Source organism: Tachysurus vachellii, chromosome 1, assembly GCF_030014155.1.
Source record: "Tachysurus vachellii isolate PV-2020 chromosome 1, HZAU_Pvac_v1, whole genome shotgun sequence".
In the NCBI taxonomy this organism is placed as follows: domain Eukaryota; kingdom Metazoa; phylum Chordata; class Actinopteri; order Siluriformes; family Bagridae; genus Tachysurus; species Tachysurus vachellii.
Window position 1 is genome coordinate 12,343,454 of NC_083460.1, and position 15,592 is coordinate 12,359,045.

A 15,592-nucleotide genomic window follows, 5' to 3' on the forward strand; every position below is an offset into this window, starting at 1 on the left:
ACGAAAGTAACCTATTGTTCTCTTTCATCATCTCGTGTTTGAGATTCACCAAGTTTGCCCCGCTTGCTGCACGAGAAGCGAATGTCTATACTATGGGAGATATAGACAACTCCCCGGTTGCCCAATACATTCACAGCGAGGCCCTGTAAGCCAGAGGACGGCCAAAAAGGTGGTGCTCGGCACGTCTCAAAGCAGCAGACATAACATACTGCGCGGGGTAAAAAACCCAGCCATGAAGAAAAAGAAAAACACGACATGTGGTGACATACATGTTAGAACCTTGCTGATGTCCAACAAGCGGGCCACCTGCAGGAAAAAGAATGGAATGAACCAACCTGGGAATGTGAATGGACCAACCTGGGCATCAGGAGAGGGGTAGACTATATGCTTGAAACATGCATAACCAGGCCGGGCAGACAGGGTTGAAAGGAGTGCGGGCCTAGTAGCACGTGGCTGTGCTGTGGTGTGCGGAGAGGACCAGCTCACAGCGGCACAAATGTCCTGCAAGGGAACTCCCCCAAACAGAGCCCAAGAAGCAGCCAAGCCTCTAGTGGAGTGAGCTCTAAGGCCACCTGGAGGCTGCATGCCCCTAGATGCACGCACCAGACTGTGTTACAGTGTCCCCACAAGCCATCAGACTCCTCAATAACTGAACTGAACTGTACTGAGCACAACATACACACGCACATCTTCTGTATGGACTGCACAGACCTACACCAAGTACACACACTTCCAATATACATCCATTAAACTGTTTACATGCTGATTACATCCATCAAACTGTTTACATGCTGTTTTGCACACTTTTTTACCTTTTTGCTCATTGCACATACACTGTGAAACATTTCAGTCATTTTGCACATACTGTACAATATTTCAGTCGTTTGCTGTTTTTGCACAATCCGATACATTATCTCAGGGACCTGCTGCTAAGAAACTATGTTCATTATAGCATTACTACACACAATATTGTCTGAACATACAGTATTTACACTGGAGAGGAAACAAATAGGATTTGAATATGAAAACACAACGTGTGTTTGTGTGTGTGTGTATGTATGTGTGTGTATGTGTGTTTGTGGCTGTATGTGTGTGTGTGGCTGAATGTGTGTGTGTGTGCCAGTGCTGTCGCTTGCAGCGGTGAAGACTAAAAAAGTGAAAAAATGTCTGATATATAGGTCATTTTTTCTAAGCATTCAAAACAGACCAGGTGAAGTTGACTCGGCACTCTTAAATTGCATAGAAAAGCAGAAAAAGACAACAGGAGAGTTAAACAGTGGACAATAGAAATGTCATTTTATTATGAAAAATTATAAAAAGATTTATAGAAATGAAGATTTATTATAAAAAGAGTTTTCTGCTTATTTCTTACTATTAATATTGCTAGTACTACTGATTTAATACATTATTTTATTCTCAGACGTGTTAATTTGTAAGAAAAACAATTGATTTGAAAAAAAAACAATCTATAATGAAGAAAAATACATTTTATATTTACAATTTCAAACACAGGAAAAAAATGTATTTACAATTTCAAGCACAGAAAAAAATGTATCACATTAAAATGATAAAAATGATTATTAAAATAACACAGTTAATATTTGTTAGTAGTACTAATATTCATTAGTGTTAATGAAGGAGAAGCCATTAAACTCCTCTTTGATGGACTGGATGAAGAAGGAAAGATCCTCTTGAGAATGCTTGGTCCCCTCACAGGTGAAAACTTCTTCAAAATTATTGATGTCCCTCTTTGAGTTAATCTGTGGCTGAAATGGGGGCGTGATCTTCCTCTGTTCCAGCAGGGCCCATTTGATCTTTTTGAAGAAAGGGTGAACTTTGATGGCGTTCTCCTTGCCCTTGGACTCCACACAGCCGAGACGATTCTTAGGGTTCTTCTCCAGGAATGCTTTCAGAATACTAACCGCCTTCTTGCTGAGGTTTGATGGGTAATCCGGTTCAGCTGTGACGATGGAATCGTACATATCCTCCTGGTTATCATCATGAAATGGCTTGTAGCCCGTCATCATCTGGAACATGATCACGCCCAGGGCCCACCAATCCACCGACGTGCCGTATTCCAAACTCTGGATCATCTCTGGTGAGGTGTAGTCGGGTGTGCCACAAAACGAGTTGGTCGTCTTGCCATCCACTATGCCCTCCATGCATAGGCCAAAGTCTACCAGCTTGGAGTGGCCATCGGCTTCTAAAAGGATGTTTTCGGGTTTGAGATCTCTGTGAATAATCCCGTTTCTGTGGAGGAACATGAGGGCACAGGCGATCTCAGCAGCGTAAAATGGGGTGCGAGGTTCATCAAACCCATGTGACTGTGAAATGTGGAAAGCAAGATTTCCTCCATTCACATATTCCATTGCGAAGCACAATGAATCACTGGTCTGGAAGCTGCAGAACAGGTGGGTGAGGTAGGGGTGATCACTGGCCAGAGTCAGAATGCGTTTCTCTCTAAGGGTGTAGCCAATGACATCGTGTGCCCAAATGTTGTCCTCCTTCATAATCTTCAGTGCATATACCTCATCAGTGCCTTTGAGCTCAGACAAAATCACATTCCCAAATGTACCCCTTCCAAGTACACTGAGGAACTTGAAGTCCTCCAGACACTTTCTCTCAGGCTGTAGCTCTTTGTGCTCTCTGCTCTCCTCTGAACTGCAGTCATTCAGGGATGAACTGTTTTCTGTTTGATCCAGAGGCAAAATATCTGTACACTGCAACAGATGAGCAACCAGAGCAGAATGATCACTTCTGTACATTAAATATTATTCAGTGTTATTCTTCTGTCTGATTCCACACTGGTGGTGAACAGTTCCCCACTCTAGGACAGATGTACTCACACGGGAATGCAAATAACTAGGTCTGATGACAATATGAGATCACATTGTTTCAGAAATAAAGTTATTTATTTTCTTATCTTATTTACTTATTTTCTAATGCTACACTTAATCACATGAACTGCACCTGGAACCACCTTGTGGCACAATCTTCCCTCAAATGTGATTGTATTAGTCCTTTTTTTTTTTTTACCTTTTTTCAAAGTGATGACCTTTTCTTCATCAGCTACTCCTCCCTTCACCTTTTTTTTCCTCTTCTGTTCAGGACAACACAAATACAACAAGGTTTAATGTGTTCACATAATCACAACATCATTAGGCACAAGTGTTACTGATATAAAAGTTTTCAAAAACACTTCAGAGAAAAGTAGTCGTCTACTTATGATCTTGTGTTTTTCCCAATTTTTGTAAAGTAAATAATTTTAAATCAAAACATGAGCTTCAATCTTACCTGTCTCAAGAGACTAAAGCAAGTCATTGAGTTTCCCATGGCAGATTAATCATCTTATAAACACAGATGAACAATAAAGAAATGACAAGTAAATACAAAGACTGTAAGACTAAATAAGCACACTGTAGGACTGCAAGCACTGTAGGACTGTTAATGGTCACACTCCTGTCTGTGATCTGTATAATGTCGTCTACGGAGACTAAGACGTTTGAATGTAAACAGATATTGTTTTTGTTATTTTTTAAATCAAAATTTTGTTTGCATTTTTTAAATTTAAATTTAAAATACACCACAGATCGGTCAACGTGTTTTACATAGTTTAAGATATTTTTTTTCTCATATTCCTTTTTTTAATCTAAATGAAAAGTCAAAAATCTGGTCCCTTAACCCAGATAGTCAGGAAATCACATAGGAATACACATATAAAAGTTTCAGTTTTAATTTTGTGAATTAATTAAGGGAATTATGAATGATATTTTACATTTTCAAAAAATAGTTTTCAAACAGGGTTTAAACATTAGTGTTTATTTGCTTTTACCTCCCACAATTATTCCTAGATTTCAGTGTTTCCTAATGAAATCATTTCAGCTTATTACCCCAGAAGTACTCAATAAAGTTAAACATGAATTATGTGTTTCATTGAGTTATGACTTATAATATGACTATTGAGATATTTGTTAATAAATAAATAAATAAATAAACATTTTAAAATGGATCAATTAAAGGCAAAACAAAGAGAAAATAAGGTAGACCTGAATTATTATCACAATTATGGATGCTGTTGTCTATAGTACTGCAGTAATTATATAGTAATTGAAAGAGAGCTGAAGCGGGTTTTGCGTTGTAAAAGTTGCAGCAGCCGCATTTGAAAGCGCGGCTGAAAAAGCTTACAGCACCTGGTATTCCCAGGCGGTCTCCCATCCAAGTACTAACCAGGCCCGACCCTGCTTAGCTTCCGAGATCGGACGAGATCGGGCGTTCTCAGGGTGGTATGGCCGTAAGCGAAAGAGGCCCCGCACTACGCTCCCTTTATAGTGCATGCTGTCCGTGCGAGCAGGTGTGTAGCCCTTGTAGTTGAATGGGCTTTTGAATTGTTGATGTGAATTGTTTTAACGGCACTAATAAATGACGCAAGAAAAGTATGCGTGTAATGAGCTGTAAATAGACTGTGCACAGTCACGGTTGTTTGTGTTGCAGCAAGTTGATGTGTTGTATGAGTTTTGTAAGCCGTGCATGTGGCATTAGAATGAAGCAAGAAGCTAAGACTGAAGGTGCCTGTTTAAAAACGTATGTAAATAAAGCGGATAAGCACGAAGTGAAGAGTGACGTGTTGTACGTGTGTGCAGGTGGTGAGGCATAAATGTTGTTTTGCAGTAAAAAGCTTCAGTCCCCGTGCGACAGCACATTGATAAGCAAAGTGCAGGGCTCTAAAGTTTTGAAGACATGCAAGCGTGACATCGGAAGAAAAAAATAAATAAACAACAATAATGAGGGAGTAAGGATCACTGACCGCAATTTAACCAAATACAAAGTATTGTATTGTTTAGTTTCCATTTATTAATTTGTGTGTGAATTGTTAATGTGTTTTCGGATTTGTTAATTTGTTTTCGGATTTGTTAATTTGTTTTGGGATTTGTTAATTTGTTTTGGGATTTGTTAATGTGTTTTCGGATTTGTTAATTTGTTTTGGGATTTGTTAATTTGTTTTCAGATTTGTTAATGTGTTTTCAGATTTGTTAATGTGTTTTCGGATTTGTTAATTTGTTTTCGGATTTGTTCATGTGTTTTGGGATTTGTTAATGTGTTTTGGGATTTGTTCATGGGATTTGTTAATGTGTTTTCAGATTTGTTAATTTGTTTTCGGATTTGTTAATGTGTTTTGGGATTTGTTAATTTGTTTTGGGATTTGTTAATTTGTTTTCGATTTGTTAATGTGTTTTGGGATTTGTTAATGTGTTTTGGGATTTGTTCATGGGATTTGTTAATGTGTTTTCAGATTTGTTAATTTGTTTTGGGATTTGTTAATGTGTTTTCAGATTTGTTAATGTGTTTTCGGATTTGTTAATTTGTTTTGGGATTTGTTAATTTGTTTTCAGATTTGTTAATGTGTTTTCAGATTTGTTAATGTGTTTTCGGATTTGTTAATTTGTTTTCGGATTTGTTCATGTGTTTTGGGATTTGTTAATGTGTTTTGGGATTTGTTCATGGGATTTGTTAATGTGTTTTCAGATTTGTTAATTTGTTTTCGGATTTGTTAATGTGTTTTGGGATTTGTTAATTTGTTTTGGGATTTGTTAATTTGTTTTCGATTTGTTAATGTGTTTTGGGATTTGTTAATGTGTTTTGGGATTTGTTCATGGGATTTGTTAATGTGTTTTCAGATTTGTTAATTTGTTTTGGGATTTGTTAATTTGTTTTGGGATTTGTTAATTTGTTTTGGGATTTGTTAATTTGTTTTCGGATTTGTTAATGTGTTTTTGGGATTTTTTAATTTGTTTTCGGATTTGTTAATGTGTTTGGGATTTGTTAATGTGTTTTGGGATTTGTTCATGGGATTTGTTAATGTGTTTTCAGATTTGTTAATTTGTTTTCGGATATGTTAATGTGTTTTCGGATTTGTTAATTTGTTTTGGGATTTGTTAATTTGTTTTGGGATTTGTTCATGGGATTTGTTAATGTGTTTTCAGATTTGTTAATTTGTTTTCGGATTTGTTAATGTGTTTTGGGATTTGTTAATTTGTTTTGGGATTTGTTAATTTGTTTTCGATTTGTTAATGTGTTTTGGGATTTGTTAATGTGTTTTGGGATTTGTTCATGGGATTTGTTAATGTGTTTTCAGATTTGTTAATTTGTTTTGGGATTTGTTAATTTGTTTTGGGATTTGTTAATTTGTTTTGTTATTTGTTAATTTGTTTTCGGATTTGTTAATGTGTTTTTGGGATTTTTTAATTTGTTTTCGGATTTGTTAATGTGTTTGGGATTTGTTAATGTGTTTTGGGATTTGTTCATGGGATTTGTTAATGTGTTTTCAGATTTGTTAATTTGTTTTCGGATATGTTAATGTGTTTTGGGATTTGTTAATTTGTTTTGGGATTTGTTAATTTGTTTTCAGATTTGTTAATGTGTTTTGGGATTTGTTAATGTGTTTTGGGATTTGTTAGTGTTTTCAAATTTGTTAATTTGTTTTCGGATTTGTTAATGTGTTTTCGGATTTGTTAATTTGTTTTTGGATTTGTCAATTTGTTTTGCACTTCCCGGCCACTGTACGAGACGCCTTCGAACAGCATGCACTATAAAGGGACCGTAGTTAAATTGATCCATTTTAAAATGTTTATTTTAAGATTTTTATAATATCTTAATAGTCATTTAATGAGAAGTCATATATGGCAAAATATAAAAAGGTAAAAACAATTATTGTAGTACATTCTTTGATTTTTTTTAAGCTTTATTAGGATTTGTAAATTCTGAATTTTACAGATATGCACTTAAGTGGCATGAAGTGAAGAGAAATTTTACAGAACTACACAATCAGTGAGAAAAACAAACATGGATTTGTGCATACAGACATAAAAAAATCACAATACCAAGGTTAATTCTTTAAACAAAGTGCAGGGCTCTCAAGTTTTGAAGACATGCAAGCGTGACATCGGAAGAAAAAAAAAAAAAAACAACAATAATGAGGGAGTAATGATCACTGACCGCAATTTAACCAAATACAAAGTATTGTATTGTTTAGTTTCCATTTATTAATTTGTGTGTGAATTGTTAATGTGTTTTCGGATTTGTTAATTTGTTTTCGGATTTGTTAATTTGTTTTGGGATTTGTTAATTTGTTTTGGGATTTGTTAATGTGTTTTCGGATTTGTTAATTTGTTTTGGGATTTGTTAATTTGTTTTCAGATTTGTTAATGTGTTTTCAGATTTGTTAATGTGTTTTCGGATTTGTTAATTTGTTTTCGGATTTGTTCATGTGTTTTGGGATTTGTTAATGTGTTTTGGGATTTGTTCATGGGATTTGTTAATGTGTTTTCAGATTTGTTAATTTGTTTTCGGATTTGTTAATGTGTTTTGGGATTTGTTAATTTGTTTTGGGATTTGTTAATTTGTTTTCGATTTGTTAATGTGTTTTGGGATTTGTTAATGTGTTTTGGGATTTGTTCATGGGATTTGTTAATGTGTTTTCAGATTTGTTAATTTGTTTTGGGATTTGTTAATGTGTTTTCAGATTTGTTAATGTGTTTTCGGATTTGTTAATTTGTTTTGGGATTTGTTAATTTGTTTTCAGATTTGTTAATGTGTTTTCAGATTTGTTAATGTGTTTTCGGATTTGTTAATTTGTTTTCGGATTTGTTCATGTGTTTTGGGATTTGTTAATGTGTTTTGGGATTTGTTCATGGGATTTGTTAATGTGTTTTCAGATTTGTTAATTTGTTTTCGGATTTGTTAATGTGTTTTGGGATTTGTTAATTTGTTTTGGGATTTGTTAATTTGTTTTCGATTTGTTAATGTGTTTTGGGATTTGTTAATGTGTTTTGGGATTTGTTCATGGGATTTGTTAATGTGTTTTCAGATTTGTTAATTTGTTTTGGGATTTGTTAATTTGTTTTGGGATTTGTTAATTTGTTTTGGGATTTGTTAATTTGTTTTCGGATTTGTTAATGTGTTTTTGGGATTTTTTAATTTGTTTTCGGATTTGTTAATGTGTTTGGGATTTGTTAATGTGTTTTGGGATTTGTTCATGGGATTTGTTAATGTGTTTTCAGATTTGTTAATTTGTTTTCGGATATGTTAATGTGTTTTCGGATTTGTTAATTTGTTTTGGGATTTGTTAATTTGTTTTGGGATTTGTTCATGGGATTTGTTAATGTGTTTTCAGATTTGTTAATTTGTTTTCGGATTTGTTAATGTGTTTTGGGATTTGTTAATTTGTTTTGGGATTTGTTAATTTGTTTTCGATTTGTTAATGTGTTTTGGGATTTGTTAATGTGTTTTGGGATTTGTTCATGGGATTTGTTAATGTGTTTTCAGATTTGTTAATTTGTTTTGGGATTTGTTCATTTGTTTTGGGATTTGTTAATTTGTTTTGGGATTTGTTAATTTGTTTTGGGATTTGTTAATGTGTTTTTGGGATTTTTTAATTTGTTTTCGGATTTGTTAATGTGTTTGGGATTTGTTAATGTGTTTTGGGATTTGTTCATGGGATTTGTTAATGTGTTTTCAGATTTGTTAATTTGTTTTCGGATATGTTAATGTGTTTTGGGATTTGTTAATTTGTTTTGGGATTTGTTAATTTGTTTTCAGATTTGTTAATGTGTTTTGGGATTTGTTAATGTGTTTTGGGATTTGTTAGTGTTTTCAAATTTGTTAATTTGTTTTCGGATTTGTTAATGTGTTTTCGGATTTGTTAATTTGTTTTTGGATTTGTCAATTTGTTTTGCACTTCCCGGCCACTGTACGAGACGCCTTCGAACAGCATGCACTATAAAGGGACCGTAGTTAAATTGATCCATTTTAAAATGTTTATTTTAAGATTTTTATAATATCTTAATAGTCATTTAATGAGAAGTCATATATGGCAAAATATAAAAAGGTAAAAACAATTATTGTAGTACATTCTTTGATTTTTTTTAAGCTTTATTAGGATTTGTAAATTCTGAATTTTACAGATATGCACTTAAGTGGCATGAAGTGAAGAGAAATTTTACAGAACTACACAATCAGTGAGAAAAACAAACATGGATTTGTGCATACAGACATAAAAAAATCACAATACCAAGGTTAATTCTTTAAACAAAGTGCAGGGCTCTCAAGTTTTGAAGACATGCAAGCGTGACATCGGAAGAAAAAAAAAAAAAAAACAACAATAATGAGGGAGTAAGGATCACTGACCGCAATTTAACCAAATACAAAGTATTGTATTGTTTAGTTTCCATTTATTAATTTGTGTGTGAATTGTTAATGTGTTTTCGGATTTGTTAATTTGTTTTCGGATTTGTTAATTTGTTTTGGGATTTGTTAATTTGTTTTGGGATTTGTTAATGTGTTTTCGGATTTGTTAATTTGTTTTGGGATTTGTTAATTTGTTTTCAGATTTGTTAATGTGTTTTCAGATTTGTTAATGTGTTTTCGGATTTGTTAATTTGTTTTCGGATTTGTTCATGTGTTTTGGGATTTGTTAATGTGTTTTGGGATTTGTTCATGGGATTTGTTAATGTGTTTTCAGATTTGTTAATTTGTTTTCGGATTTGTTAATGTGTTTTGGGATTTGTTAATTTGTTTTGGGATTTGTTAATTTGTTTTCGATTTGTTAATGTGTTTTGGGATTTGTTAATGTGTTTTGGGATTTGTTCATGGGATTTGTTAATGTGTTTTCAGATTTGTTAATTTGTTTTGGGATTTGTTAATGTGTTTTCAGATTTGTTAATGTGTTTTCGGATTTGTTAATTTGTTTTGGGATTTGTTAATTTGTTTTCAGATTTGTTAATGTGTTTTCAGATTTGTTAATGTGTTTTCGGATTTGTTAATTTGTTTTCGGATTTGTTCATGTGTTTTGGGATTTGTTAATGTGTTTTGGGATTTGTTCATGGGATTTGTTAATGTGTTTTCAGATTTGTTAATTTGTTTTCGGATTTGTTAATGTGTTTTGGGATTTGTTAATTTGTTTTGGGATTTGTTAATTTGTTTTCGATTTGTTAATGTGTTTTGGGATTTGTTAATGTGTTTTGGGATTTGTTCATGGGATTTGTTAATGTGTTTTCAGATTTGTTAATTTGTTTTGGGATTTGTTAATTTGTTTTGGGATTTGTTAATTTGTTTTGGGATTTGTTAATTTGTTTTCGGATTTGTTAATGTGTTTTTGGGATTTTTTAATTTGTTTTCGGATTTGTTAATGTGTTTGGGATTTGTTAATGTGTTTTGGGATTTGTTCATGGGATTTGTTAATGTGTTTTCAGATTTGTTAATTTGTTTTCGGATATGTTAATGTGTTTTCGGATTTGTTAATTTGTTTTGGGATTTGTTAATTTGTTTTGGGATTTGTTCATGGGATTTGTTAATGTGTTTTCAGATTTGTTAATTTGTTTTCGGATTTGTTAATGTGTTTTGGGATTTGTTAATTTGTTTTGGGATTTGTTAATTTGTTTTCGATTTGTTAATGTGTTTTGGGATTTGTTAATGTGTTTTGGGATTTGTTCATGGGATTTGTTAATGTGTTTTCAGATTTGTTAATTTGTTTTGGGATTTGTTCATTTGTTTTGGGATTTGTTAATTTGTTTTGGGATTTGTTAATTTGTTTTGGGATTTGTTAATGTGTTTTTGGGATTTTTTAATTTGTTTTCGGATTTGTTAATGTGTTTGGGATTTGTTAATGTGTTTTGGGATTTGTTCATGGGATTTGTTAATGTGTTTTCAGATTTGTTAATTTGTTTTCGGATATGTTAATGTGTTTTGGGATTTGTTAATTTGTTTTGGGATTTGTTAATTTGTTTTCAGATTTGTTAATGTGTTTTGGGATTTGTTAATGTGTTTTGGGATTTGTTAGTGTTTTCAAATTTGTTAATTTGTTTTCGGATTTGTTAATGTGTTTTCGGATTTGTTAATTTGTTTTTGGATTTGTCAATTTGTTTTGCACTTCCCGGCCACTGTACGAGACGCCTTCGAACAGCATGCACTATAAAGGGACCGTAGTTAAATTGATCCATTTTAAAATGTTTATTTTAAGATTTTTATAATATCTTAATAGTCATTTAATGAGAAGTCATATATGGCAAAATATAAAAAGGTAAAAACAATTATTGTAGTACATTCTTTGATTTTTTTTAAGCTTTATTAGGATTTGTAAATTCTGAATTTTACAGATATGCACTTAAGTGGCATGAAGTGAAGAGAAATTTTACAGAACTACACAATCAGTGAGAAAAACAAACATGGATTTGTGCATACAGACATAAAAAAATCACAATACCAAGGTTAATTCTTTAAACAAAGTGCAGGGCTCTCAAGTTTTGAAGACATGCAAGCGTGACATCGGAAGAAAAAAAAAAAAAAACAACAATAATGAGGGAGTAAGGATCACTGACCGCAATTTAACCAAATACAAAGTATTGTATTGTTTAGTTTCCATTTATTAATTTGTGTGTGAATTGTTAATGTGTTTTCGGATTTGTTAATTTGTTTTCGGATTTGTTAATTTGTTTTGGGATTTGTTAATTTGTTTTGGGATTTGTTAATGTGTTTTCGGATTTGTTAATTTGTTTTGGGATTTGTTAATTTGTTTTCAGATTTGTTAATGTGTTTTCAGATTTGTTAATGTGTTTTCGGATTTGTTAATTTGTTTTCGGATTTGTTCATGTGTTTTGGGATTTGTTAATGTGTTTTGGGATTTGTTCATGGGATTTGTTAATGTGTTTTCAGATTTGTTAATTTGTTTTCGGATTTGTTAATGTGTTTTGGGATTTGTTAATTTGTTTTGGGATTTGTTAATTTGTTTTCGATTTGTTAATGTGTTTTGGGATTTGTTAATGTGTTTTGGGATTTGTTCATGGGATTTGTTAATGTGTTTTCAGATTTGTTAATTTGTTTTGGGATTTGTTAATGTGTTTTCAGATTTGTTAATGTGTTTTCGGATTTGTTAATTTGTTTTGGGATTTGTTAATTTGTTTTCAGATTTGTTAATGTGTTTTCAGATTTGTTAATGTGTTTTCGGATTTGTTAATTTGTTTTCGGATTTGTTCATGTGTTTTGGGATTTGTTAATGTGTTTTGGGATTTGTTCATGGGATTTGTTAATGTGTTTTCAGATTTGTTAATTTGTTTTCGGATTTGTTAATGTGTTTTGGGATTTGTTAATTTGTTTTGGGATTTGTTAATTTGTTTTCGATTTGTTAATGTGTTTTGGGATTTGTTAATGTGTTTTGGGATTTGTTCATGGGATTTGTTAATGTGTTTTCAGATTTGTTAATTTGTTTTGGGATTTGTTAATTTGTTTTGGGATTTGTTAATTTGTTTTGGGATTTGTTAATTTGTTTTCGGATTTGTTAATGTGTTTTTGGGATTTTTTAATTTGTTTTCGGATTTGTTAATGTGTTTGGGATTTGTTAATGTGTTTTGGGATTTGTTCATGGGATTTGTTAATGTGTTTTCAGATTTGTTAATTTGTTTTCGGATATGTTAATGTGTTTTCGGATTTGTTAATTTGTTTTGGGATTTGTTAATTTGTTTTGGGATTTGTTCATGGGATTTGTTAATGTGTTTTCAGATTTGTTAATTTGTTTTCGGATTTGTTAATGTGTTTTGGGATTTGTTAATTTGTTTTGGGATTTGTTAATTTGTTTTCGATTTGTTAATGTGTTTTGGGATTTGTTAATGTGTTTTGGGATTTGTTCATGGGATTTGTTAATGTGTTTTCAGATTTGTTAATTTGTTTTGGGATTTGTTAATTTGTTTTGGGATTTGTTAATTTGTTTTGGGATTTGTTAATTTGTTTTGGGATTTGTTAATGTGTTTTTGGGATTTTTTAATTTGTTTTCGGATTTGTTAATGTGTTTGGGATTTGTTAATGTGTTTTGGGATTTGTTCATGGGATTTGTTAATGTGTTTTCAGATTTGTTAATTTGTTTTCGGATATGTTAATGTGTTTTGGGATTTGTTAATTTGTTTTGGGATTTGTTAATTTGTTTTCAGATTTGTTAATGTGTTTTGGGATTTGTTAATGTGTTTTGGGATTTGTTAGTGTTTTCAAATTTGTTAATTTGTTTTCGGATTTGTTAATGTGTTTTCGGATTTGTTAATTTGTTTTTGGATTTGTCAATTTGTTTTGCACTTCCCGGCCACTGTACGAGACGCCTTCGAACAGCATGCACTATAAAGGGACCGTAGTTAAATTGATCCATTTTAAAATGTTTATTTTAAGATTTTTATAATATCTTAATAGTCATTTAATGAGAAGTCATATATGGCAAAATATAAAAAGGTAAAAACAATTATTGTAGTACATTCTTTGATTTTTTTTAAGCTTTATTAGGATTTGTAAATTCTGAATTTTACAGATATGCACTTAAGTGGCATGAAGTGAAGAGAAATTTTACAGAACTACACAATCAGTGAGAAAAACAAACATGGATTTGTGCATACAGACATAAAAAAATCACAATACCAAGGTTAATTCTTTAAACAAAGTGCAGGGCTCTCAAGTTTTGAAGACATGCAAGCGTGACATCGGAAGAAAAAAAAAAAAAACAACAATAATGAGGGAGTAAGGATCACTGACCGCAATTTAACCAAATACAAAGTATTGTATTGTTTAGTTTCCATTTATTAATTTGTGTGTGAATTGTTAATGTGTTTTCGGATTTGTTAATTTGTTTTGGGATTTGTTAATTTGTTTTGGGATTTGTTAATTTGTTTTGGGATTTGTTAATGTGTTTTCGGATTTGTTAATTTGTTTTGGGATTTGTTAATTTGTTTTCAGATTTGTTAATGTGTTTTCAGATTTGTTAATGTGTTTTCGGATTTGTTAATTTGTTTTCGGATTTGTTCATGTGTTTTGGGATTTGTTAATGTGTTTTGGGATTTGTTCATGGGATTTGTTAATGTGTTTTCAGATTTGTTAATTTTACAAAAAAGAAAAAAAAAATACCAAGGTTAATTCTTTAAACAAGTCCTCATAAGGCCTCAGTTTTTTCCTTTTTTTTGCTTTTTATAAGTTTAAGAGACAAAATTAAAAATTGGAGCAACATTCCCCAAAATGTCGGTGACCACCATTCCATACATCCTCCCACCTTTCATTGTAATTTTAGGTGCCACTTCCAACCATAATGTCTGCAAACCTGTACGCTTGCTTTCAACATCTTATTTTCGTCTTTCAAGACATGAAGCTCAGATTCCGCAGGTTTTTTTGGAGCCAACATCCAAAACATGTGATGGGAGACCGCCTGGGAATACCAGGTGCTGTAAGCTTTTTCACCCCCACCTTCAAAAGTGGCTGCTGCATTTTTTTATCCACAAAAATCAATTGAACTTTCATTAAATTACTACAACACAGAGACAGCATACAAAAAATCCATTGATTGAAAAATTCTGCAAATTTATGTGTTCACCTGACTTTTTTTTGGTACATGATATTTCCTAACCTAGATCATAATACTTCCACCAAAGGCTTGTCTGTTAGACGCTAAATGCAATGGCTGCATCAATTCATCTGACTTTCTTCTTGCACCTATCATTCTGGAAGAGGGGAATCTGACTTGGGTTGACCTTTGTCCATTGCTCCAGAATACAATTTTTATGCTCCCTAGCAAACGGAAGCTTTTTTTTGACTACCTCACTTATAAGTGGTTTTCTTAAGGTCACACAGATTTTTAGTCCTAGTCTTTTGAGCTGTCTTCACATTTGTCATGTGGAAATGCTCTTATTTTTACAAAAAAAACATAGCCATGATTTTCGTTTTTTTTTTTTACGATTTCATTTGACCTCAGAGATGATGGTTCACTACTATCCTTTCAGGTTTTAATAATGTGACAGTTCTAAAACCAGTTTTTTGTAGTTTCAACAGTCTCCTTAGTTGTTTTTTTTGCTTGATGCTAGCCAATAGTTTGACCCTTATGAAAGAGTGTAACATCTTTTCCAGGACCACAAAATATGTCTTTTAGCATGGTTGTTCAAGAAATGAGAAACTCGTTGCAAGCAGAAGCATATTAATCAATGCAGTGATTATTCACTGTAAGGCTCTGTTTGCCTAGTTAAATCCAGGTGATGACTTTTTGTTGACAAGGCAGGGTATATTGACTTTATTAACGCTGCCTATCTACAACCAAAGATGGAAACAGAAGCAGCTAAAGGGTTATGAATGTTCTATTTAATTATCTGAATCCATAATGCTATAATATTAAACAGTTTATTATCGTCTATTTAATACTAGAAACATAATTCTACCAGCGTTCCAACTAGACTTATTAAAACCATGGCATATTTAAGGCTTCTATAAGCTGTTTAAGAAATAGTTATATCATTTGCATTTACATAATTTTCACAATGCTTGTTGGAGGTTTTTATTTTATCTAAATATGCAAGTATTAACCTCTCATAGCTAGGCAGAGATTGTAGTTAAAACATACTTAACGTACCAATACTTTATCATTAAGAACAAGTAATATCTAATGTAGAGTTAAGCAATCAACTGGCTTATTTAATAATAATGCAGATGCAAAGAATAAAGAATGAACATCACTTAGACATAATCACATCCATAGGATGCATCAATGGTTAAAGCATCTAAAAGCAATGACAAGGGTGATGGTAAA

General features: G+C 32.2%; 1 protein-coding gene and 1 non-coding gene across 2 annotated transcripts; both read right to left on the reverse strand.

The window, feature by feature from the left end:
• Window positions 1-1,613: 1,613 nt before the first annotated feature.
• On the reverse strand, window positions 1,614-2,765 carry LOC132843324 (protein kinase C epsilon type-like). The gene has a single exon (XM_060866569.1). The coding sequence runs from the start codon at window positions 2,763-2,765 to the stop codon at window positions 1,614-1,616; it is 1,152 nt and encodes a 383-aa protein (XP_060722552.1).
• Window positions 2,766-4,178: 1,413 nt separating this feature from the next.
• LOC132857197 (5S ribosomal RNA) lies at window positions 4,179-4,297 on the reverse strand. Its single transcript, XR_009649503.1, has one exon. It is a non-coding gene; the product is annotated as a 5S ribosomal RNA (ribosomal RNA).
• Between the last annotated feature and the right edge of the window lie 11,295 nt (window positions 4,298-15,592).

What these genes read in the sequence shown, in the direction of transcription:
- LOC132843324 (XM_060866569.1), bottom strand. Translation starts at nt 2,765, where the DNA reads ATGTACAGAAGTGATCATTCTGCTCTGGTTGCTCATCTGTTGCAGTGT.